Here is a 24,548-nt window from a genome sequence, read left to right on the forward strand (position 1 = left end):
AGGAAAATTGTGACTTATTAATGATGAAGAGCTCTGTGTTTAAGCAATGCCAGGGACAGATTTGACCCAACTTCAGCAAAAATTCAACCGCAGTAACATGCACCTGATCCTGTGTAAGTTACACTGACAGCAGCATGATTCATTGAGAACTAACTGCCACTTGTGAGCTGAGCAAATCAATAGAGATACAGAGTAAAGCCAGGAAAATGCCACCCAACATCCTAAACCACTCTTTTGCTCTTAGCATTTCTGTTTCATAACAAAGTCTGTTGGCAGCTCTGAAAGAGCAACACAGCTGCTTTTTGTATGCGAGTCACAGGGAGTCCAACTCAGTGCAGGACAAATTAGTCAGGGCTTGCCATGCAAGGTTGGGAAACATTGTCTGGTGCTCTGCTCTACACCTGTAATAAGCAGCTTTTAGGACTGATTGATTAAATGCTTCAGTTTCACTTTAGCAATTAATCTCAGCAGCCTTTTACCTATTTGTATGCTTCAAAGCTACACAGATAATCCCTTAATTATTCCCTTGCTCTCCTTAATCTGTGGTTTATTTAAAAACAATCACAGTGTTGTACTGACAGGCGGGAATGAATCCTAGGTTCACCTCCGAGTTAGCTGCACATGTTCCTGGGAGGTCACCCATCTCAGAGCCAGCAGGTAGTTTGATCCCTGTGGCCTATCCATGGAAACCGCTTTTGCAAATATTAACCATGGAGGAACCAGGTGTTTCAGTCCAGTAAGAACAAGACTCAGCTTTTCAAAGCAAGTCATGAGATCCTGGGCCTGATTATTCACTCTTCTCATTCAAAAAGTATAAACCCTACAGCCCTAATCTCTAGTGTTATACTGATTTGCCCTGGAGAAAGATCTAGCCCTCTGAATTTTATCCTATATGTTCTCCACATAGATACAAATGAGGCACTTTTTGTGCTTCTCTATTCAGTAGTTCTTTCAAGGAAGTGTTATCCAAACCCATGAGCTTCTCTGAGTGAGCATCAACCACTCACTGCCAATATGTAACTAACTGACAAATATTACACAAAGCTGTGATAACTCACAAGGCTACAAAGAGCATTTAGAAGATAGAGGAGCATTTCTACAACTTCTGCACACTCAAGACACCCAAGATGCTCATTGCTATGCTAAAGCATCACAGTAGCACCTACGTAAGAATATCATGCTTTCCAGGACCAAAACAAACCTCTCTCAGGTAAAAGAAAATATACACCAAAAGCATTTGTGCAACTGAGAAAGTGTCTCATTCAGCATCACAAGATACCTCTGCTGAACCAAGGCTGACAGAAGCATTTTAACATCACATTTTTTCCTTGAGCTTTTTCCACTTAGTCTTAAAGTGACTTACAAAGCTATTTCTGTGGCCTGACCTTGGTTTCCTCACATCCTGGTATGAATTTTACACCTATCTCAGGAGGCAGCAAGCACTTGTTGCCAAATCCCAAGAGACCTCAAGTCCTGATGCTGTGAAGTGTGGGATGCAGATGGCAACATAGGAAAAAGGGTTTGTGGCAAGACAATGGAGAAGAATATGTGGGACAGAGCTGTGTAAGAGACAGCAGACATTGGAGAGCCTGACAGATGTGTGTTTCCCATGTTATGCTTCAAACATAGTGTTTTCTGGGAATAAAGCTTCACACATGCATACACACACTGCAATGAAGAATCGTTATCTCTCCTACTCAGCAACTCCCAGCAAAACAGGATGCCAAAATTTCATTCCTCTTTGATGGGATCTACTTTAACAATCCCCTAACCATTTTTAAAAATCTCACCACCTGTTTTTCACTTTTACTTGAGGTAAAGCTGGGACAGGGGAGGTACACCAGGGAATTCAGGTGGCTGGGACAGTGGTGAATGATGGCAGATGACTGTCACCAGGGGTGCTGGGTGAAGCACACAGCAACACAGGACATACAGAACAAAGACAGACTCAGCCTTTGCCCTTCACTTCTAAGCACGCAGAGGTTTCAAAAGCAAAGACTTAGAAGTAGTTTGCAAAGCAAGTAATATTATTCTGCTTATAAAGGGCTTTGTTTTGAAGGATGCAGAGTGTGCATCATGCAGTGCCCAGCACTTACCTGTGTCATAGTGAACTATCAGGGATCTGGAATGATCCCCTGTCTTCAGCGGGTGAAACTCCACTGTGACTTGCATGGTGTCCCCAGTCCCAAGAGTCCCGATGGAGGGATCAACAGAGAAAGGGCTGCAACACACAGAGAGATATCAGGACTTTTGTGGGAGAATTGAGGACTATATTCCTTTTGCAGTCCAGTTTAGCTCACTTGTGCAAGCAAGCAGCAAACAAACCACAAGACAGTAGAAGAAAATCAAAACACACAGGATCATTTCCAAAGAGATCCAGCCCTCAGAAGATCCTGGGGTATAAAAATCACCTCATCTTCCTCATACTCTGCATCCAGTTCCCTGCAGTGAGGCTCAAGAGTCTGACTGCCAGCAATACAGCCAGAAAAGGGGTTTTCAATAGCACAGAGGTGGTTAAGAGCTATTTGCATGCACAACTCAACACTGACTTCCTCAGGAATCTGTCTTTTCCTGCCATCTATAAACCTCACCTCAAGAGATGCAAATGTCAAGGCAATACCTGTTCCAATGAGATTACAGCCTAGAAATCAGACAGGGACAATAAAAGTCTGTCTTGAAGACCAGAGAATTGTTATAGTTTAATGTGCAGAATTCATTTTTTACCTTGAAAACACACTGATTTAGTCTAAGAAAGGCATGTTTTATCAGCATTTCAATGAAAGCTGCTCTAAGAGGAAAAACAACAATCAGAAAAATCTGAATGAGTGCAAATGCAGATTAGAGTGATACTACGACATGGAAACAAGACACAAAAGGAGTATCCCATTTACAGTGTGAACAATTAAATCCCTAGCTAAAAGAAGCACCATCAGCAAGAACATAACATGAGTTTAACAGGAGGTTTTCTATGACATGTATTCACCAGCAACACAATCTGGGGCTCTGGGTTGTAATCCAAGCTCCTCAATAACTGTTCACTTGGCCCACCAGACAAATTCTGTGCAATGCGTTGGTGTATTTTGGGTTTAATATGAGCGATTATGATCTGTCGTCAGGTAAACGGCTCTTGACTGATAAGACAAAACTCAGTACTTCAACGCTTCAGGATAAGTCAGGTGAAACGTGCTTCTGCACAACAGCAGCTGGGCTTTGTGGCTTTTGTATAGCCCAACTTGGAAAATAGAATTTATTGGTTTTAGTGCTTTGCTGGTGGTCAATTTGTCACCCTAAAAACATGTTGTGGAGAGTTTTACCATGATTAGAGAATGCAATGCACACACAAAAATAATGAGAAAACTGGAGCCATGCACAAGCTGAACTTAGTTCACATAAATAGTGACAGCTGATGAAATTGCTGGAGTTTCTGCTCATTAAGGAGATATTGCTGCAATTAGGTGCCTGACCTGTTCCCATTACAACCAGTGAGAACATTGCTGCTGACTCTAATGGAGAAGCATCGGGCTTGTACTGTTTACATGCTGGACCCAAGACTTTTGAAAGAGGAGGGAAGGCACAGCACCACCAGCCCAACTGAATTGCTCGACATGGTTCTGTATCTGCACTGATGGTTATGCCAAGACTGCTGCAGGTGGGACCACTGCCTGGTGTGGAAGAGACTTTTTTTTTCCCCCAGAAACACTGCTAGAACAGAAAAGCTGCTAGTTAAGAACAGGGATTCCTGGCAACATGTCAACACTACCTCCCATCTCATCACCTTCCTAGTCCTTCCCCGTGTCTATATAGTCCTGACCTCAGATAGCTGGGATGGGAACAACACTCCTGGGGACGCCTGAGTAAGATTTCTTCATATTTTCAAACTATCAGAAGGAGAGGATCCAACCTACTTCAGGACTCAGTTCTCAGGACTGAGAAACTGAGCACACATCAGACACTATCTCCCACATCCCATGCTGTACCCACAAAACAACTCTTTTACTGCTGTAGCAGGAGCTCATTATCCCTCACATAGACCTGGTTCTTCAAGGCCCAAAGACACATCCACAGTTAAATTTAACTCATTTGAATTTCAGTCACCATCACTAAGATGTTCTCTGCAGCCTACAGATAAGAGGAGACGCTAAGGAGACATCCCTGACATGAAATGAAAACCACTGCCAGGAGATGAAACTGGGTGGCTAAACTTCGGCCTTTTATCCATTAATTGTGAGCTATTCTTTAGGATAATTCTGGTCCTGTTAGATCTACCCTTTTAATGAATCACTACAGCTCTTGAAAGAGAGTAAACACAAGGTTTGGAGGGTTTTTTTAATAGCTTGTTTTCTTCTGATATGCTTTTTAACTATGACCATTTGGATGTTCACTTTGTACATCTAAACTTTCAAAGGTCTAGATATCCCGATGATACCTCACAATCGCCAGCTTGTATAAACTCATCCAGCCACATCAATTTAGGAGACCAGTACCTGCAGAGATCTCGCCTATTATTGCTTTTAGGAAAGAGATTACACTAGATTTTTAAGCAATTTCATAATTATATATTTTGGCATTTACATCTTGCTTACTGTCAGCAGGCATCAGCTCCCTTTCTTTACAAAAGAAATAGAGGAACTTCAGAATAATCCAAAAGAAATCTGAATGAAAGTGGGGGCAACTTAATTAGAATAAAATGCTGCTTATATTCAAAGATTTAAATCATCTGTTTGAAATTTCAAACTGGCTTTCAAAAGTTCATAATGAAATGGAAGAGATGACAGATGCCCTCAGCTGACAAAGGAAATCATATCAGCCTTTGGTCTCCATACACATGCAATCCAGTTATTCAGAATTGTATTTTTTTGTATAGTTTGAAATAAAACTTCAATGCTTCCCATTTTTTTCTTGCAAATTAGGACAAATAGTTGGTTGCTGAAATACAGAAACTCTTAAAATCCATATCAAACAAGATTCAACATACACTGTATCACTCAATAGTTGGTAAACATTTTGTAAAAAGATACTAGACATTTACTAAGTATTATTTTAGTGGTGACAAATAGATCTGGAAATCCCAGAGGAAATCTGTACAGTGATTTACAAGTTTCAGCCTATGTATTTTCCAAAGTGAAAAGGAGCAGTCTGCTTAAATAGCTTTGCCAGGCTCTAGTGGAAGCTTCTATTGGACCCTGCAGTTCACAGGAGAAAGGTAAGAAGACTTCTTTTGAGGCCTGTTTTCTTGGGGAAGAAACTAAAGCAACTCAGGTTGTCAGACAGCAGATCTTTGCTGCATTCTTGACCTCAGCTCCTACACCAAGACCTCTGGGACCAACCAACTCTGAATTAACAGCCAACTGAACCACTTTCCTTGCAGATGCAGTGTCAAAAAGGCAGTTCAGCAAACTGGAAAACTGGTGACAGTCTCACAATACCAAAAGGAAGAGTACAGGCTGTCTGCAACACAATTCACACCAAGTACTTGATTAGGGGACCATCATGTGCTTGTGGCCCCTCAGAGAATGCATGCATTTGACTGACAGTGGTACGTAACTATTTCAGAAGGTACTTATGACCAGGAGGTTGCAAGCTAGATACTAACATATTCTAGCACTCTCCAGGAAATGTGGGAGACAAAGCTCTAGTAGAAAAGGCTCCCAACTCATGCACCAGATATTTGCTGCATCTTTTGCCTGTGCCCTCATGAGCACTCTAACTTAGGGCTGTAATGCAGTTTTGAAGCCAGTGTCTTGCTCATCTCCATTTAAGAGCTCAGAATACATGGTTCTAGGGACCAGACAAAACCTATCGGAAAAATAAAGCTCCTGGACCACCCAGTGTTGTTTTCAGGGCTTCAATACCAATTGTTTTGATCTCCAATTTCCAATTGCACTTGCTAATACAGACAAGGCTGCTGATAAATTCTTAAATATCTCTTTGTTTGGTCAGTTCTTAACTGGCCATATCCTAAAACTGCATTTGGTCCACCTGACCTGAGCTCGTGGAGCTGTCACCTGCCACGCAGTATCCTACACAGCCCAAGGGCAGTCACATTGCCTTCCTATAGTTGTTCTTTCAAACTAACAGAATTGGTCTTGCACAATGCTGTGCTGGAGACCCCACTGCAGTGTGAAACTTCACTGCAGCTTGCAGAATTTTATCAAAGGTTGCACCCCGCTTAAAATACTGTCAGCAACTGCAAAACCCACATGTCCTGTCCATTTCCAGATATGTTTGCAATACAGAAGCTTAGATGCTCTGGTTCCTTTTTGTTACTGCTTATCAACTATATCATCACACACCAGCATTTTGCACAAACAAGATGTTGAGCTCCTTTACCTCTGAGTGCTGATGCTGTAGCAGGCCTCCCGATTACCGATGTTGCGGACCAGCAGAGTTTTCTGGGTGCTGTACTTGACTGGACAAACAGAGAAGTTCAGCTGGTCTGGGAAGTCCAGAATAGCTCGAGCACCTATAGCTCTGATTGGCACAATAAACTTTTCCCTTTCTGTGATGCAGGTGAGCTGGTGGAAATAATCCTGCAGGGAAAGAGACAATCTCAGCACAGTGCATTTAGTACCATGCCCATCACAGAAGAAAAACTGTTGTTTTCTAGGACTCTAACAGTAGCATTCAATAATGTCATAGTTCTTTTTACCTTAATGACCCCTCACTCCAGCATCATGACTTGGAAGGGGCTGTTAACTTGCAAAGAAGAAACAATCTAATTGATTCACCTGCATTTGCAGCAAGCTGGCAGAATCAAAATTAGCTGATACTTTGATTCTGAGGCACCAAAATAGAGTAATTTTATGTAAGTGACTACAGCAGTAACAAGAACCTGCTTCAATCACCCCTGCAGACTGTTAAAGGCACTGCTAAGAAGCCAGTTGCGCCACAGCACTAACTCCAATCCCAGCAATGCAGCAATATCACTAGAGCTTGTCAGAGGATGCTCAGGTACATTTTCAAAAGGATTTCACCACATGCAGACTCGGTCTTTGAAATACTTAAACTGGACACAATTGTTTTAATGTGAGTGTAGAGTATGTGTATATTTCCCACCCCTTCCCATAGCATTACAGGGACAAGACTGGGGAGAGACAACCTTAAAAAGGTATTTGATCCACCTCCCCAGCTCAGAAATGGCTCAGCTCTGCACTCAAACTATTCTTGAGATGTTTGACAAGTACATAAAAGCACTAACAATTCCACCTCTGCCCTCAGCAGCCCATTCCAGCTCTACCCTAGACTTACAGAGAGTTCTTCCTGCATCTAATCTCAATTTCCCTTTACATCTCATTGTAGCCTCAGGGGACGCAGGCCACAGCTTTGCTTTCTCTTTGCTGCCTGTTCTGGCATTGCTGATGCTTTAATCACATCTCTCTTGTAAGGTTCTCTACAATAAGTGACTTGGTGCCTCATTAGCATGTCTACCTGAGGCAGGTGGTATCAGCAGCTGCCAACAGGAGACACCCAGACACCCCTACAAGAGCAAACTTTGCTATTCCCAACTGTTGGCTTGTTCAGAAAAAAAAGCCAGAGAGTCCCCCTCCCACCTCAGCTGTCTGGCATTTAGCAAGGAAGGCAAATCAAATCACCAAAATCTTTTACTGTAGGGCTGGGCAGATCGATCTCCAGATGTACAGTGTGGCATAACCATGCTGGAAGTATCACCTGACCCTGCTGAAATCAGTGGTAAAGCTGTTGAAACAGGCCCAAGAGCCACTGCCTCCAGCAGCTCTTATTGACAAGTGGATAAAAGCTCTGCCTCTTATCACTCACTTGCTGTCCTGTTGGTTTTTTTTTTCCCACTCCATGCTTTTAACTCATTTGATATTTTTATAATTGTTGAAGCAGCAAGCAGACAGTTTGATTTAGGAACTGCAGGGAGCAGCAAGCTCCTTTAACCAGAAGTGATTCAGATTCCTCCATGCTTGGAATTTCCTGCTCCCATACTTGTCCTCTCCAAGCCTGGAAGGGACTGAAGGCAAGCAGACGAGGGAAAGACACAGAGCTATTGCTTTAGCAAAACCGGCCCTACCAACCACCTGCTCAGCCAGGGTTTAAGGTTGCAGTAACAGAGGCTGTCACAACTAAGACTTCAAAAGAATAAAGAAGGATTTTTTTTTTCTAGACTTCTCAAATATTCACACCGGAAATTGCAGGAGGGCTTTTGCTTCTCATATTTGGAAGGTAAAATACCAGGAAGGGAACTGCAGCAAACGACCTAGAGAATTGAATATCACATTTCAGAAGAGCGTTTCATCTTCAGCAAGTCTTTCTGAATTAGCAATTTTGTACTCAATCGTGCAGCCTAAGCCCTCTAAAATGAAAGCTATGGGCAGCCCATGGGAATTTAAAGCACCTATTATCTGGGTACTTCACGTCCTGGACTCTTTAGATCCTCAGAAACTGCATTAGCAAATGAAGAATGCTATTTACTTTTTTTTTTGTTGTTATTTTGGCCACACTACTGTAACAAAGGCATTGTAAATCCATCTGAAAGCTGTGTGCCTTATTAAGTCTTGGCATGCCATATTTACTTATCTCTCCCTCCCAGATGCCAGGTAGACAGAGGAGGATGCAAGGAGTTCAGATCAGCAGGAAGATAAAGTAAAAAGAAACTTCAACAATTGGAAGTATTTGAGAGAAGTTAAAGAAAACAATTTAAGTCATTGTCACTGTAACAGGGTGAGGGGATTAACAGCAATGTAAATAAGAGCCCAAGGAATAAATCCCCTTGAAAACAAGACACAGGCAGCCTTCCCAGCTCCGCTGCTGGTGAGAGTCAGTGGGAAAGGGACTTCTCCGGTTACAGGAGAGCAAAGCTAAACCAAAAAGAATTTGGCCTTATGGAGACAACCATGAACCGGAGAGAGAGAAAGCTGCACCTCTCTCTGCTGTTTGAGTCTGTGGATGAGCAGAGATGCACATTGTGTGCTGAGCCCCTTCTCCAGAGACACCACTTCTCATACAAGCCTTGGCTGATCCTTCAAACATGCTTGAGAACTCCAAGGTGCAACCTGGCACCATCAGGCCAAACCAGGGGGAAACCCAAGGAAAGAGGGGTGTTAGACAGAAGCTGGCTGCTCATGCTGCTGTGAACCCACAGTCCCTTAAGCTTTTGAAAGCTGAATCAGGGTCCCCTGGGAGAAGATAAAGGCTGCAGTTCTCCACTGCAGCACTGCCCTGTGCTACCAGCTCTGCTGTGCACTTGCTTACAACCTACAGGTACAGGTGAAACCAGGTTACAGCCTCCATTTACTTTGCAACTGCAAACCCTTCGACTGTTTCAAACCAGGTTTCTAAAACACACCTGGGTGTGAGAGGCATTGCATCATTTCTGTGCTTTAAAGATTGTGTTTAGATGCAGCTTCGGGCTATAGATTTTAATGAAAATATGACTTCACCTTTCATACAACTCCCCTCTCCATTTCATAGAAAATGCAGATCATTGTATGATGGTTCTTTTTCACTTACTGCCCTTTGATAATCAGCAAGTTACAATCTTTGGCCATACAGGTATCTACACTGGCATTTGAATTAGAACCCACTGAAACTAAAGCAACTGCTTGTATCTGCAGTGGCATTTCAGACTCTTTGCAAACTCAGGTTAACATTTATTACTGCCACAGTGAGACCAACATTAACTGCCCAGTACAGCAAACTGATGTTTTTGCTGCATAACTGATCTTAAATAATTCACTGAATTCCTTGCAGCAGACAACTGCAAAGCAAAGATCCTTGTAGCTCAAGGCAGCAAAGTCAAGCAGGAAAAGTTCCCTGCTGAAACCATGATACCACAACAGGCTGGAAAATGAGGGCAATTAAAAGAGATAGGGGAGACTGAAGGATGAAGATGTGAAGCTTCACATCTGAAGGGGTACCCCTCTCTCCTGCCTCCCTCAGCTACCAGTTCACAGGATGCTTTGAAATTAGTCGCTTTGCTGCAGGTTCATTTTGCACACCACCATTTGCCTTGATCTTCTGCCCCTTTCCTCCACTCAGGAGTCTTCTTAAAAGTCTACTTGGAATAGCTGCTGTGTGCTACAAAACATCTCTAACAGGGCTGGACTGAATTTTAAAGGAGTTAATTTCAGTAATGCAATAACTCATCGTCCTGTCATATTTCATATTATCAGTGAGCATTAATTCAGTCTCCATGGAGCATCAGTAATGAATTTTGCAAACCTTACAGACTGAACTTGTATTGCCTGAAAACAGTGTATTGCTGCAGCAAAAAGAGCAAGGGGACAAAACAGAATAAGCTGTGCTATATTTTTATGCACTACTTTTTTCCTTCTTCCTTTAAGATAATCTATTAATAAGCCTGAAGGACATACAAATCTAAGTAGTCCTGTCTGTTGTTTGTTTGCCAGTCAGTTCCACAATGTTTTCCAATTAGGCAGAGTCTGTCAGACCATAATGCAAGAACACCTGGAAACACAGGGCAACATGAGAACAGCCACACTACAACTGGAGCCATAAAGCAGAAATGTATGAATCTGAAGCAGCAAGAGTAACTGATCGGAAACGTTGCCCAGCAGAAAAATTAGCATTTCATATTTATAACACAAGTGCCAATAAACAAAGACATGTCAGGTCTTTATTTGCTTTCTGACAGTCTGGTCATGTGGCTCATTCCCAAACAACTGTGAGACAATAGGAAATAACTCATTTTTCAAGAAAGGGCTACAAGGCATTTCAGTCACTAACAGCTCACTTGGCCCTTTTATTTAGGACTTAGCTAAAATTTTACTCCAATGAATCAGGAATTACTTCGCTGAAGTCAGGCTTACTGCAGGCAAGAACAGATTCAAAGCAAGAGAATTACATAAACCAACTCCACACCAGGAGGACTCTCCAAGCCTGACAGAAGGGTTTGTACCTGCAGTTCGCCGGGTTATCCACAATCCCTCTGGATCACGGAGCAGCAGAGATGCAGAGGTTGTTCAAAGGCAGCACTCATAAGCCTTCCACAACCATAACATGGGTATTCTGCATACCAGTGACTGCAAACCCAAGGCAGGTGGCTTCACAGAACCATTTCCCAAAGCTGCCTCTTTGCTAAGGAGTTTTCAAGTTGCTGGGTACCTCCTGACCACACTTATTGATGCATTTCAAGTGGAGCTACAGCACTCTGGTACTTCGCTGACTCACACTCCATCAAGTACAAGACAAAACATTCGATTTGTACAAAATTCCGACTTGGCTGGATAAATCCCACATGCTCCTCAATGAGCAGTGTGCATCCTTCTCCCGATGCCCTACACAAACCCTGCAAAGAGCACAAAACCAGCTCAGCAGAAACCACCAGGGTGTTGCTGAAGCTGTGCAGAGGACCCCACGCTGTACACTTGTCAGTTCAAGGGCAAGACAAGGGACAAGGTAGCAGACATTAGAACCCTTGCAGGTTCTCTCACCCTACTTGTATTCATGGTGGCATTCATGTGTTGCTCTCTAAACTTGGAGAGCAGCACTTTGACCTCCACAAACACCAATTTACCTCTTCCACACCCAAAATGAAAACTAATTAACACAAATAAATGACATTTTATAGGCATCAGTGTACTTTGCAGAATCTACCCCAGTGAGATTAAGCTCTTGTGTCATTTGTGTAGCATGCAGAACTGCCCTAGGCCAACATAATTTTTACCCTAAATATTAATGATATTAAATAATTTCTCAGTCCTTCCAAAGGAACAGATTATTTCACAAGCATGAGGAGCTAGGGAACATGGGGCATTCCCTCTTCAGTTTTCTTTATCTGTACTGCTTAGGCATAGGAGAAATTGTTAAAATAAATCTAAGCAGCAAACAGAAGATGACAAAAAAGATATGCCCAAAGAGATCTTGCACCTCTGGCCTGGAGCAGAAGCATCAGCTGGCTCAGAGCTATCCCCTGACCTTGCCTCTCCAAAGCCATGCAAAGAACAGTGCTAAGAGGTAGCAGGATGCTGGTGGAAAGAGTCAGCCTGACCATCTTCATTTCTCTGCAATGCTTCCTCCCTTCCATGTCACATTCTAAATCCTTCTGTATTAACAGGTCTCCAGATAACAGCATTGACCCTTCACATCACAGCACTGAGAATCAGACTTATCAGGGCCACAACACCAATGTTCAAGCCTCCAAGCAAAAGCATCGCACATTTGGCATGGAATAGGTACCAGCTGACAGAGCAACCACAATAGCATGCATGAAGACACAGCCACACCACAGGCTCTGGGGTAACATGTCTGACTGCACATTGTACATGCCTGTTTATTCTTACACCTGCTGTTTCAGGGAGATTTCTCAGTGATCTGTAGCACACAAACCTCCTGCTACATTAAGAGCATCTAGAGCTCAGTGTGTTGTGCCAGGCTGACTCCCTCTCCCCTAGACTCACAGCTGGGTCACAGGCAGGCAAGTGTCCTCATGGACAACACAGCTGCAGGGCTTGAAAATAGAGGGTATGAGAAAGCATTGTCTTTGCTCCGGTCGAGGGTGAGGTAGGGAGACAGCTGCCAGATGGGAAAGAGAAAAGCTCTCTGGATCTATTAGTTCCTGCAGTGTTTTCCATGATAATTCAACCCCTACCACTGAGTACAGAGCTGGCTAAACATCTTATCAGTACCGCTCCTTGCCATTTTCCTACTGGTCCATGTGCATCTTTCCTCACAAACACTCACGACAGTACAGGGAAGGAAAGCACAGCCTGCCAGTCCCTGCTGCAGTGGGCAGCGGCATTGTGCAATGCCTGGATGTGTCCAACTGCAGACTGCTGGACCACAGCCTAGAGCTGACCTCACAGCAGGGCACGGGCTACAACCAGCATGCAAAAAAGTGATGACTTTAGACAATGTCTCACTACTGTGTCCAACGTGACAGATATTAAGGTGAGTCTAGTTTTCAAAGGTGGTGGTGCTCACTCTGATCAGGCTCACTTTGGTTCCTCCAAATAGCAGGTAACTTATAAACAGACTTCTGTGTTTATAATTAGTGGAGCAAACCCATAATTATGCAGCAGAGAGATATTAGAAACCAACACCCTGAGACGCTGCCCACCACAGACAGTAGACTCTCTCATTCCTGAAGCCAACAGACATTACATTAAATGTTCCAGCGCCACAGGATAAAAAAAACAGTCTGAAACATGTAACAGCCTCCAGCCTACAAGAGTATAATCTTCACCATGGGGAAAGCATTTCCTCCATGGCCAGATCCAGTGCAACCCCACTGAAGCCAGGACAGCTCCTCAAAACCCACACCAGATGCCCTGTTCTGGATCCAGCCCTGCAGGTTCAGCTTCTTCTGAAGGCAACAGCCTGTCAGAACCTCCAGTCTCACCTTGTTCTCCTCAGGGGTGAAAAGGATGCGGAAAGTTGAAGACATGCCAGGTGCTACCTTACAGCACATATCATTTGGGCTGATCAACCTGAAATAAGGTGAGCTCTCTAAGACAATCTTCACCAGCCGAGGAACCTGCAGAAAAGACATGAAAATATAATTTTGCCACTTGTGGAAACATGAGAAGAGATCTGGCCATGCCCTGGTGACATCCTGCCTTAACCAGCTTTCCAAAGCACTTTTAGCTCTGGAGGTATATGGACATAAAACACAAGGGTGGACTTGAATCCCTTCTGCCCAGACAAAGCAGCCCTAGACCAGAGGCAGCAGGACAATGCCCTGCTGGGAAGGAAGTGCCAAGCAGGTAAGACCCCAGTACTATAGAGATGATATACCTGAATCAGGTCATCCACATATTCAACAAGCCTAAAGAACCCACTTGCTTCTGCCCTGCACACATTCATGCAGTCAGGCCTCTAGAGTGGAAATTATTATCTGAAGGCAAAACTGTATTTGTTATATCAGGGCAAGGAAGAACTTCACTTCTGAGATACTGGGTTCCAGTGGGGCAGTCAAGCTGCAAAGCTACAGAATCACACAGGCAACCGGCAAGAGAAGGAGATGGACACCATGGCCTTACTGGGAATAAAAGAAAGTTAAAGGAGAGCATGAGGAAGAACACAGGAAAACAAAGAGACAACCTCAGAAACAGGGAGATGGCTAAGTGAATTTTAAGGAGGTTGTAAAGAAGGAAGGAAGAAGCACAATAGTCTACAAGGAAAGGTTGATGCAGAAGATGAGAGCAGTCAATTTACCAAAATAATGGAAAAATCAGACACCGCCCCCCCCAGGCTGTGCCTATCAATTATGGGCTTTAAAGGCACTTTCTGCCTTGAGATACATGACCAGCACTGACTCACTGTGTGGATTCATTATTAAAAGCCAAGCTCAGCTCTCTGGGGTTCTTGCTGCCTGGTGATCGTAGCAGACAGCTGCCAGTGCAGGCAAGGCAGATTTCCAGGTATTCCTCCCCATAACCAGAAGAGCCCTGCAGGCACATTCCTGCAAGTTTCTTTGGGATACACAAGCACAGGGACAGCAACCAGATTTTCTAGCACACACATCAGCCCTAAGCACCAAAGCTCTTAAAGTCTAAACCAGGTGATTTTGACTGACAGGCAGCTTCACTGATACACCACACAGGGCTCGTGGAAAAAAACCAATAAATTCATTCTGTACCACCCACCCAAGCCTGGCAACCCACAGCCAAGTTAGTGCTGGACTCTCCAAACACCCTTTGCTCCCAGAAATATCCTGGTGCAGCGAGTTCCAGGCATCAATTTCACACTGCAGACAAATGTTTTGGTCACTAAGGTCCTTAAGAGATGAACACACATGGCTGAGACCTTCAGCAAAAGCCACCCAGAATATCTGAGGGTGGTGGGGTACAGCCTGAAGAGAAAAAAAACATTTTACAACACACAGGTAAGAGCAATAGGTATATACCAATGTACCTCTGCACTTGAATGATTACAGAGCCTCTATTTGGAATATAGTTTGCTGTTACCTGGAGCAGAACCTCAGGCTGCTGTGCAGCATAAGTCAGTATGACTCAGAGGAACCTGGGAAACTGGTGAGAAAACCTTGAGATGGAGCACAACATGGCTTTTCTCCAGGACATGACCAAAAGCCAACAAAATTAGAACATAATAACCTCTCTTGGGATTATTTCTATCTTCATGTACTTAAATACGCCAAGGATTTTCTTAAGAGCTGATCTTACTCTTATACCAGTGCTGTCCAATGGTTGAGGTGTTACTAGCTTGTAAACTAATTCATTTTGGAAAAAAAAAATCAACAGATCACACATTGTCTCCCCTTCACAGGGCATACAAACCCCAAGGTGCAGCTGTACAAGTTTATTATTTTTTACTGGAAATGGCAGAAATGTTGATGCAGATGTTCTTTTCCACTTGAGGAAGCATGAATAGAGCAAATTAACTGTTTGCCTGTTGGCTGGTACTTGGCAAAGACAAACACTTTGAAGTGCCACATGGATAATGGAGCAGCTGAAGCCAAAGGACTTAGTGGGAATGAAGCAGAACCATAGCAAAAGAGAAACTGAGGCACATTTTAATCAGGAAAGAAGACGCCACAGCAAAGAGTGCCAAGAATCAGCGTGGACCACATAAATGGTATTGGGCACTGGCATCCAAGCTCCATCTTTCCAGTATTCCCAAGGTAAGTGCTAGACCAGGAATGGTGCAGTCAGCTCCAGAAGTAACTGAGGGACCACACCTGCATCCTTCCTTGCCAAAGAACCTGCAATTTTCAGCTATGTCCCAGTCAAAACCTGTTATCTCAGAATATACTTCTACTTCTTTTGCTGTTCCTCCACCTGCTGTATGCCCTGTCAGTATTTTGTCCACCTGTTTGTTTCCCCCAACAGGTAGGTTTGGAGATGGGGTTAATTCACCTGTTCTCATGCACACTGCCATCTCCCCATCCTGCCCTCCTCTCTGTGTACATTTTACTCTTCATTACAGAACAGTATCTTCAATAACACCTTTTTCTGACCTTTCTCTACTTCCAGTACACTGACTGTTACTTGTCTAGAAAAACCCTTGCGTGCACAATGTTCTCTCCCAGAGTACTTTCTAACTCAGCTCCTTTCCTCTATCCTGTCTCTTCCCACCAGCTTGCTCTTGGCACATGCCTCATTCCAGCAAATCTTTCCCCTGATGAAATTCAAAAGGTCTCAATTTTCCTATTTACAGTGGAACAAAAATCACTGACATTTTTCAGCTCTTCCCTTCTCAACTTCCTTGGGAAATCTCAGAATGATCAAAACGTTTTTTCAAGTAAAGGTGAAGACCTTTAACCACACATTACTCTGGATGTGTTGTGGTTCTCCAAAGGGAAAGTAGAGTCTTCGAAAAACCTCAGCAGAACTGAATTAAGCTTAACATGAGCCTCAAGTGGCACCCAAAGGCCTCCCACTGCTTTTTGCTAATTCAAAACACCTTCCCTCGAGTGCTAATGCCATTAATTATAACTTATTCCAGCATAAAGCAGTGAATACTCAACCCCCATGCCTTGACAGTGAGCTGCTCAGAGGCAGCTAAAGAGGCCATGAGAGGCAGAGACGTCCTGCCAGGAACCAGGACTAACCAAGCAGCCACCAGGATGTGATGCACACTCTCAAGCTAAAGCATGAGATCAGGTAACTGTACAGCCTTCAACATTCCCATCCATCCAGGGCTTTCAAGTGGAAGGACACTGACTAGAAAAGCTCCTTTGGGTCAGATATCACCAATGCATGATCAAAAATCACAGGGAGAATGCCCAGCATGGGAAGACTTCCACCATCTTGCAAGATAAAGGCATTTTATTCTGGATGTGCCTAGCTGCAGTAGATAACTTGTCATCCTGTATAAAATGTAAACTGTACTGCTCTCCCCTTGCAGCACAATATTAAACCTCCACATCCCAGCACTTACCTTGTCAATGTTCCTCAGAATCAGTGGCACTTCGTAGACCTTGCAGGGGACGTACCTCTGAAATACAACCTCTGATGGGAACGGCTGAAACAAGCTCTGTTCTAGGTCAACTGCTGAGAACTGCAGATACAAGACAGACAGCAGTGAGAGGTTCAGCTGCTGGGAGGAAGAGTCATGAATGAGAATCCAACACTGTGCTAGTGCAGTCACCTCTCCAGAGCACTTACTGAAAGAACCACAAGCACTCATGGAGCAACTGAAACACAGGAATTTACATGACACACCATGATATACAATTAAGGGATGATCTTTACTCTGAGACTAATGGACCAGGTCCCACACGGTCCCAAATGTCTTTTTTGGATATAGAGCCTAGAAAACATTAAGATGAGAATAGTACCCCAGAAGTAAGGCCAAAAAGAAAGTAACACACTAGTTAGGAAAGACAAGCGAGGTGAATACTGTCTAATGACTTAGTATCTCCTTTTTCCATGAGCTTTAAAGAGATGCTTTATTGTATTCTATTATTGCTGTTTTATTTAATAGCACTACAGAAGCCTGTCTGAAAATATACACAGACATCAAATGTTTACAGAGCAGAGGCATTACTTTGAGAAAACTCCTGCCTGCTTCATCTCCCCTCTTCCAGCTGGGCTGCTCCCACTCCAAAGACACAGGCAGGTGTCCTGCTCCTCCCCAGAAATCAGGTTCACACTGAAGCCAGTAGCTGCACCACACTGCCAGTTATTTGTGCACTTGTCTAATGTGTTCCAAACTCTCTGTGCTGTCTAGGGAAATCCATAACAAATTTGTTTTAGGTCTCTTGCTGGCAATTTTCCGCTCAGACTACCTCAGTCATCTAGTCTTTTGGACTGTGTTTTACTGAGCAGTCTTGTAAGAAAAGCAACTCTAAACATACATTTAAGTAAACATTGATCCAGATAAAGCACATCTACCCAGGGTGATTCTCCTGTATATCTGGCAGGATCCTGCAGCCCGCAAACCCTTTTCAAGGTCATACATGTTGTTCCAACCCAAATCATTAACACAATTGGTTTTGTTATATTCTAAGTAATTACTGTAGGGCCTACAGCCTTCAAAGGCCAATGCTGCCAGCATTGAGGGAGCTGTGACCCCAAGCATTTGACAGTGACAACACCAAAGCACGAGAAGAGGTGGCTGCTTCAGAGGGAGGATGGAAAATGGCAAGCTTGTGCCCGAGTCCTGTCCCAACCTTCCCCCATACCGTGCTTTAGCAACAGTAACTAAACTCGAGCAAAACCCTACAGTTTCAACAGAAGTTATTTATATTGGCTTCACACAGATCAGGACTTCAACATCTGACTCAGGAAAAAATGTTTTACCTTTCCTCCAGCAGAAGGAACTCCATCACCACCAGCAGTTCAAAAGGACAACAGGACCTACCCACCAAGGTATTTAGACAAACTGGCAGTAAGCCTGTCACAAGCACACACCTTCTTCAAATGTCACATCAAACAGCAAGGAAAAGGGCAGGAAAAGGCTACCTTTTGATGTGAGGTTTCACTCATGTCTAGAAGCTGGATAACTTGGGGCCGTCTCATCTCCCGAGTGCTGGCCAGCCTCTGCTCGGTGCTGAGAGACATTTCCTTCAGGAAGGCAGAGGGAGTCAGCTGAAATGCAAAACACCAGCAAGAGCTACAGAAATGCCTTTGTTCAGAAAGGCTTTTCTTGTTCAACAGCCACTGATGAATAATTTGTCATCACAGCCACTAGGATAGTCCTGGAAGTCCTGTAAGTTACCTGCTGAAATATTTAACATCAGTAAATTAATGATATAGAGCGGAATACACATGCTCTAACCAAGTGGCTCTGTCCCATTAGCTTCTCTGTGATTTGATGTGACATGTTTGGGGATTTCTGCTCTTCGGGCATTTGTTTCCTCTTTAGTTTTGCTGGTTTGAGCCAGTGACCTTTGAGGAGAGTGGGGAGGAGTTATGAGAAATCCCCTAACTCCATCCTTACACAATGCTCACAACCAACACACATGTGGAGATGTCACTGCTGGGTGAGTCAGAGGAAGGCAGAAAAGCAGCATTGTGCCGAGACTGATGTGGAAAGGAATGGGTCCAAGTTTTAGTTATCTTTTTTTAATTAGCACTTGTTTTCTCTCTGTTCTGGCCTCACAGAACCCTCAACTGAAGTATACAGAGATATCTCCTTGCAGAGCCTCAGCACTGGGTCATCTCCAGTCAAGTGAGCTCCAGTCAGCAAAGAGGATGGGGATGGGAAGGAGGAATCTCCCTGACTCCACTGCTGTTTGCAGGGCTGGATGTGTGCGCCACACAGGATCCAGGACATAAAAACTGTTTTGGAACCAGTTCTAGCTGGGAACAGCCATGTGTCTCAAGCCTTCAGGCAGAGTTTGAGCAGCCCACACAAAAAAGATGGAAAGAAGCACACACTCGTGCTTCAGCTATCCCAGCACAATGCCCAGTTTATTTGTCTAGCTTGGCTCCAGTGGCACATTCAGACAAGGCCCTGGACATTCCCTGAAGCAGCACACAGTTCAAACACCACTGCACCGTAACAGCCACCTCCAACAGCAGCAAGGCAGAGTGATGGGGAGGTGGTGCCCAGCTTCACAGCGCTGCTGGACAACCGTAAGGGCAGGCAGAGGAGGGACACACAGGAGTTTCCACCCTTAACACAGCTCCTACCTGCCCACAGCAGTACTTACAGTTACTGATTCCTCTGCCTCGCTGACTAGCTTTGGGTTACGAGGTGCTACCACTTTGCTCTGGAATCCATCAGCTGTTTTAGAGGACCCCATGGACTCAGAGAGCTTGCCAGCAGCCATGTCTCAGCTCACCTGGAAGGAACAGCAACAGGACTTTTAGAATCCAGAATCCACAGCAGACTCAAAGGATCCACCTGTCTCTGCAGACTCTGCCATGCTTCATCTATGGAGAATATAAGCACCCCCTGCTTCTATTTCATTATTAGACCACATTTAAGTGGCAAAGTTGAGAATCATAAAAGCTAACTCCCATAATAAACATTCCCTGAGCAAAAACAGAGTCAAACCAGCCTTTCACTGTGTGTGCAGTCCCATGAGCCACAAACACACACCAGCTCCTGCTCGCACATCTCACCTTCCCCACTTCCATTACTTTTGGAATCCCATTTACTGGAATTATTAACATCCAAACTGTCCCTTATTACTCTTTAAGAGGTTTTTTGGTGGGAACAGAGGGAAGGTAAGTGCCATTAGCTGCTTCATTTTGCAAAAGTAGCTGACCTGATGGGACTTTGTGCCTGACCCTACTAAGTGCTCAGAGTATTATGATCAACTTTAAACCCAGGGATGGCTGCTGACCCGAGCATTAACAGAAATCAGACAACTTTCCTACTTTGCAAACCAAATATCCACCCTTTGTGCAAGGAGCCTGGCGATGTTTCTAGCTAATGAAGCACAGAGTTCAATATTCTGATTAAGAACTATAGTTTCTCAAGGCTAATTTGCTTGGTTTAAATTACAAAAGTTATCCAGTAAGTATGATTCCTTCCAGGCATGAAATTACCACAGTGCCCAAGAGCATTTCTCCATGGAGAATGAGGGCCCTAATTTTCACTTAACACCCAAACTCAAGGCTCCCTACAGGCATTAGAGGCTGTAACAGCAGAAATAAAAGCATGAAACCATCAAAGGAACATGAGCAATTAGCTCAAAATAAATGCGATATATGTGAAAGCAGAGCCACTTAAGACTTTATCCTAATGGCAGTTCTCCAGCATCCTTATCCCACAAGTAGCACATGTTAACAGGTCCATGGGCCATTCTTCTTCCAATTACCCTCCTGCCAACCACCTCTCTTCATGTGTCACGCAAAGTGGATGTGCAAGAAAGGGCAAGAAGAGAAGAAAACCCCAAATACTGGGTTTCAGGCACCAACAAAAATCAAATACGGACATGCACAGCATTTGCTAAGCATGACTCTGGACTACAAATAATTTTCCTCACCCTTTCTGGCTAACTGGACCAAGGAACAGTTTATTTTATGGGACATAAAAGACCAGTGCTCTCAAACCCAGCTCTACCCTAAAATGTTTTGCATCCTGACACTGAATAAAATCACAGATCATATTCCCTTCTGCTTCCTTCTGTTCCACATAGGCTTTTTTTGGTGCAGATTTGCTGTATTCAGCAAGGCATCATTCATACAAAGATGACCATTCCCTTCCCCTCAAGTTTTACTGACATCCTAAAAAGCAATAACTTCATTCCTTTACTCTCCAAACAGCTACTTCATTGTATGTGTCCATGCTGCTGGGCCCTTTACAATGTTAGGAAATGACAAGGCCACCATCTCCTTTTGCTCTTTCAAGAAACACAGGAGCACAGCACTGTCCTGCAGACACAAGGATATGCTGTAGCAAGAGCTAGGATTTAAACCTGGAAATAACTATTTTTCAAGAGAGAAATCTAATGGGGATGATACAACATTAATCTGAATTTCAATGTCTTATTATTTGGTCCTGAGAATAACTGGATTATTTGTTTCAATTTTCTAACTGTAATTTCACTTCACTTGAAATTAATCCTGTTCATCATGCCCATAATGCTTATTTCCAAAGAGCTTCCAACTTACTCCCAACCCAGTTCAGCAGCTTCCCCCACCCTCCAACAAGACATTTTCCCAGCCCCACAGCTCCATTTCCCTGGAGCCTGTAAGGATCAGCCTCCCAGACTGGGGGAAAGAGGCAGAACTAAGAAATCAGCCACATCTCCCTGTCAGGGCAGGAGAAAACAAGTAGCCAGGACACAGCGCACTTCCAGCCCAGCATCCCATCTGGTGGGGGGAGATCTTTGTTTTCCCCACCTCAGACAACCCTCTACTCACCCATGAAGCACAAGGAAGGATTGCAATTCCCCCTCTGCTCCAAGCTCAGGGCACAGACAGCTCTGGCACCACAGCTTTATGTTCCGAGCACAAATGCCCTGAGTCTGGGCAGAGGAAGCAGCGGTGCCAGGACACAACTGCTAAGATCACCTAGAAAAACAACGAAGAAATATGCCCAGGGCTGGGGCAGGAATTCTTGATGTGTCTCAGGTAACCCACAGCAGGGTGCCAAGCTGAAGATCAGCAGGGACATCTGAGCTTCAGCCTCCTCCCCAGGGCTCCCTTTACTCCAGTATCTACCATCCCTACAAGTGGCACAGCAGTTTTAGAACCCAATGAAAACCATTCTACCTTCCCAGGCTTGCTCTTAGACCAGGTATATAGTTAAAAACCACCGAGTATCACACAGATGGCGCATCCCTGCCGTTGGCCCTCCTGTCCAAACTGCCTCCTTCCCACCCAGTGCCCAGACACGACCTTTGGACAGGTAATTCACGCTTCTCTTAAAGGACTCGCTCTGTGTAATGCCCAGTCTTGCCTCCTGAACCACTGCGGGCTACCTGGTGGCTGTGGACAGCCTGGAGGGACAGGAGTCAGCCAGGGAACCGTTGGTGTGACTGTGCTCCGACCAGTACAGTAATAACCGACACGGGGCTGGTGGCTTCCGAGAGGCCAGTGGAACCTGGAAGGCAACTGACAGGACTTGGGATGACCGGTGTCCCCTCTCCTCAACTGTTACAGCCTTGCTAGACAGAGCAGAAGAATTTTAGCAGGATCCCAAGGAAGGAGAGAGTTCAGAGCTTGACATTAGCTCAAGTCTGCTCATTTCTCTGCTGCTGAACTCCTCCTGCTCTAACACTGGGAGATGCTGCACTGTACAGGCTCAGGGTGTGTGTGGAGAAGCTGCTCAAAACAGCAGCATCTCATCCTGTAAGTAGCATGATAGAAAAGATGCACTAACCCAGTAAAGACTGGGGATCTACCACCCTAACCAGTTCCACACCAAGGGAATAGATGCATATTCAGACATTTGCAGCTTTGTGACTTTTTTCAGCTCTAGGCTGGAGTGGAGACAATGCTTTCTGCTTTTTCTCAGTATCATAATTGGTTGACTTGGTCTCTACTCTGGTGGTTTACAATGCCACCAAAATGCCTCCATAAAGTTATAGCCTTGCAAATCACTGCAGCCCATCTATTTCTTAAACATCTCACTCTGCAGTGAATGATTGCAGCAGTATTAGAAAGTATGCCTTAGAGTAGCATTTATTAATGTTCCACAAGCTTCAGATGAATTAATTTAGGCACTGCAGACAAGTTAATCATTTCTTTGTTTAAGGAGTAAAGAAAAAGTTTCCATGCCGACTTGCAAAGCAAGAATTTAATTTCTATTTTGCTCTGTCTGCCCAGGGGAGACCCCAATCACATCAATGCAGAAGAGAGCAGGCAAATCACTGTGTTGCTGCAGCCCCGAAAATGCCCTTGGGGGTGTCCTCTGTTGTTGCACCCATCTAATGAGCTTGTTCCAATTAACTGTGCACACACTTACACACGCATCAAGGACACTCAACTTACAAGAGCATCTCAGCTGCCAGGGAGCTTCACACATTTTCAGCACAGCATATGCTATAAACAAAACCTTCTCATGAGACTCTGCCACAGGCAAACCAAACCATCAGATTTGCTTGGCAGGGAACAAGGAATCCTCAGTCTGAAAACCAATAATTGTTATTTGCGGCTTTACAATCCAGTCAGGGAAGATCTGAGCCCTGAAAAACTAGCTGGCTCTTCAGTCCGCTAGCCTGCTCAAACTGGCTTCAAACTATCTCCAACATGGTGTCCAGCCACAAATCTGAGCAAAAAGAAGAGAGGTGCAGGCAAAGAAACCTCAGATGTGACACCCTTGTGCAGTCAATGCACCAAGACATAAGTACTAAAAGGAAAAGAAACTGGATGGTAGGTGATGCTGCCTGTCTCAGAAGGCAGAACTTGGAGACAGATGTCAAGGTGAGACCAACCAAGTCTCTCATGTTTGGTCTGAGATGCATTCCCAGGGCCACCACATGGTGCTCCTTCCCACAGCTCCAGCACCTCAGAAGCAAGGTGAGAGCCTCACCTGCTCAGCACAGAAGTGACTCAGGCAAATAGCACACCTGGAGCCAGCTTTCACACTCAGAGGACTTGCCAGAGAAGCCTCAGGTGCTTCACAAGGGAAACTGCTGTCCTTAGAGTATCTTCAGAGTCGCATTGTAGAAGGGACACAAAACCCAAACACAGATTGCAAGTATCTCAGCACCCCAATGTTGAACCTTGTGTTTGTACCTCAATCTGCTCTTGTCAACTTCAGCACCCTTGCTCCCATGCTTGGCTACACTCCCACTATTGAAATCATCTGTTTTTCCAGCCCAAACCTTTCTCCCCTCCCAGATAGACAGAGGGGACCAAAGCCATTCCTTAGTCCTGCTTGTCAGTCCAGACAAGGTCACTTCCATATCTCCCAGCACTGCTCTGTGGAGAAAACAAACAAAAAAGCTTGATCTGCAGGCTGGCAGCTAGAATCCTCCAGCTAAGGAAAAGCCTTGGCTGGAGGGCTCTGCTCTCTGGATTACAAAGTCTTTCAGCTAATGATGATTTAACATGCAATGCGTAAGCAGTCTCAAGAGGAAAAAAATATCAGAGACCAGGATCTTCTTCAAATGAAGGAAAAAAATTTGTTTCACGATGTGTACTCACAGCTACTACAGACTCCTTGCTTCAGACTAGGCAGAAGAGAAACGTCTGCATGGGTTTGCTCTGCTTCCAGGCCATAGAGCTACATAAAGGGTAAATGGAAGTATCTTCACC

General features: G+C 44.4%; 1 protein-coding gene across 5 annotated transcripts in view; it reads right to left on the reverse strand.

Moving 5' to 3' along the window:
* The window catches only part of HYDIN (HYDIN axonemal central pair apparatus protein), a 144,614-nt gene that overhangs the window by 116,797 nt on the left and 3,269 nt on the right, over positions 1-24,548 (reverse strand). For all 5 annotated transcript variants that reach the window (XM_071814217.1, XM_071814219.1, XM_065848077.2 and 2 more), the window contains exons 2-7: positions 19,544-19,675; positions 18,351-18,476; positions 16,825-16,944; positions 13,325-13,459; positions 6,331-6,530; positions 2,097-2,221 (exon numbers count right to left, since the gene is read on the reverse strand). In XM_071814217.1, coding sequence (XP_071670318.1) covers positions 2,097-2,221; positions 6,331-6,530; positions 13,325-13,459; positions 16,825-16,944; positions 18,351-18,476; positions 19,544-19,663 — 826 coding nt within the window. In that variant the 5' untranslated portion in view covers positions 19,664-19,675. The remainder of the gene's footprint in view (positions 1-2,096; positions 2,222-6,330; positions 6,531-13,324; positions 13,460-16,824; positions 16,945-18,350; positions 18,477-19,543; positions 19,676-24,548) is intronic.

The sequence above is a fragment of the Patagioenas fasciata genome, chromosome 13 (assembly GCF_037038585.1).
Source record: "Patagioenas fasciata isolate bPatFas1 chromosome 13, bPatFas1.hap1, whole genome shotgun sequence".
NCBI lineage: Eukaryota > Metazoa > Chordata > Aves > Columbiformes > Columbidae > Patagioenas > Patagioenas fasciata.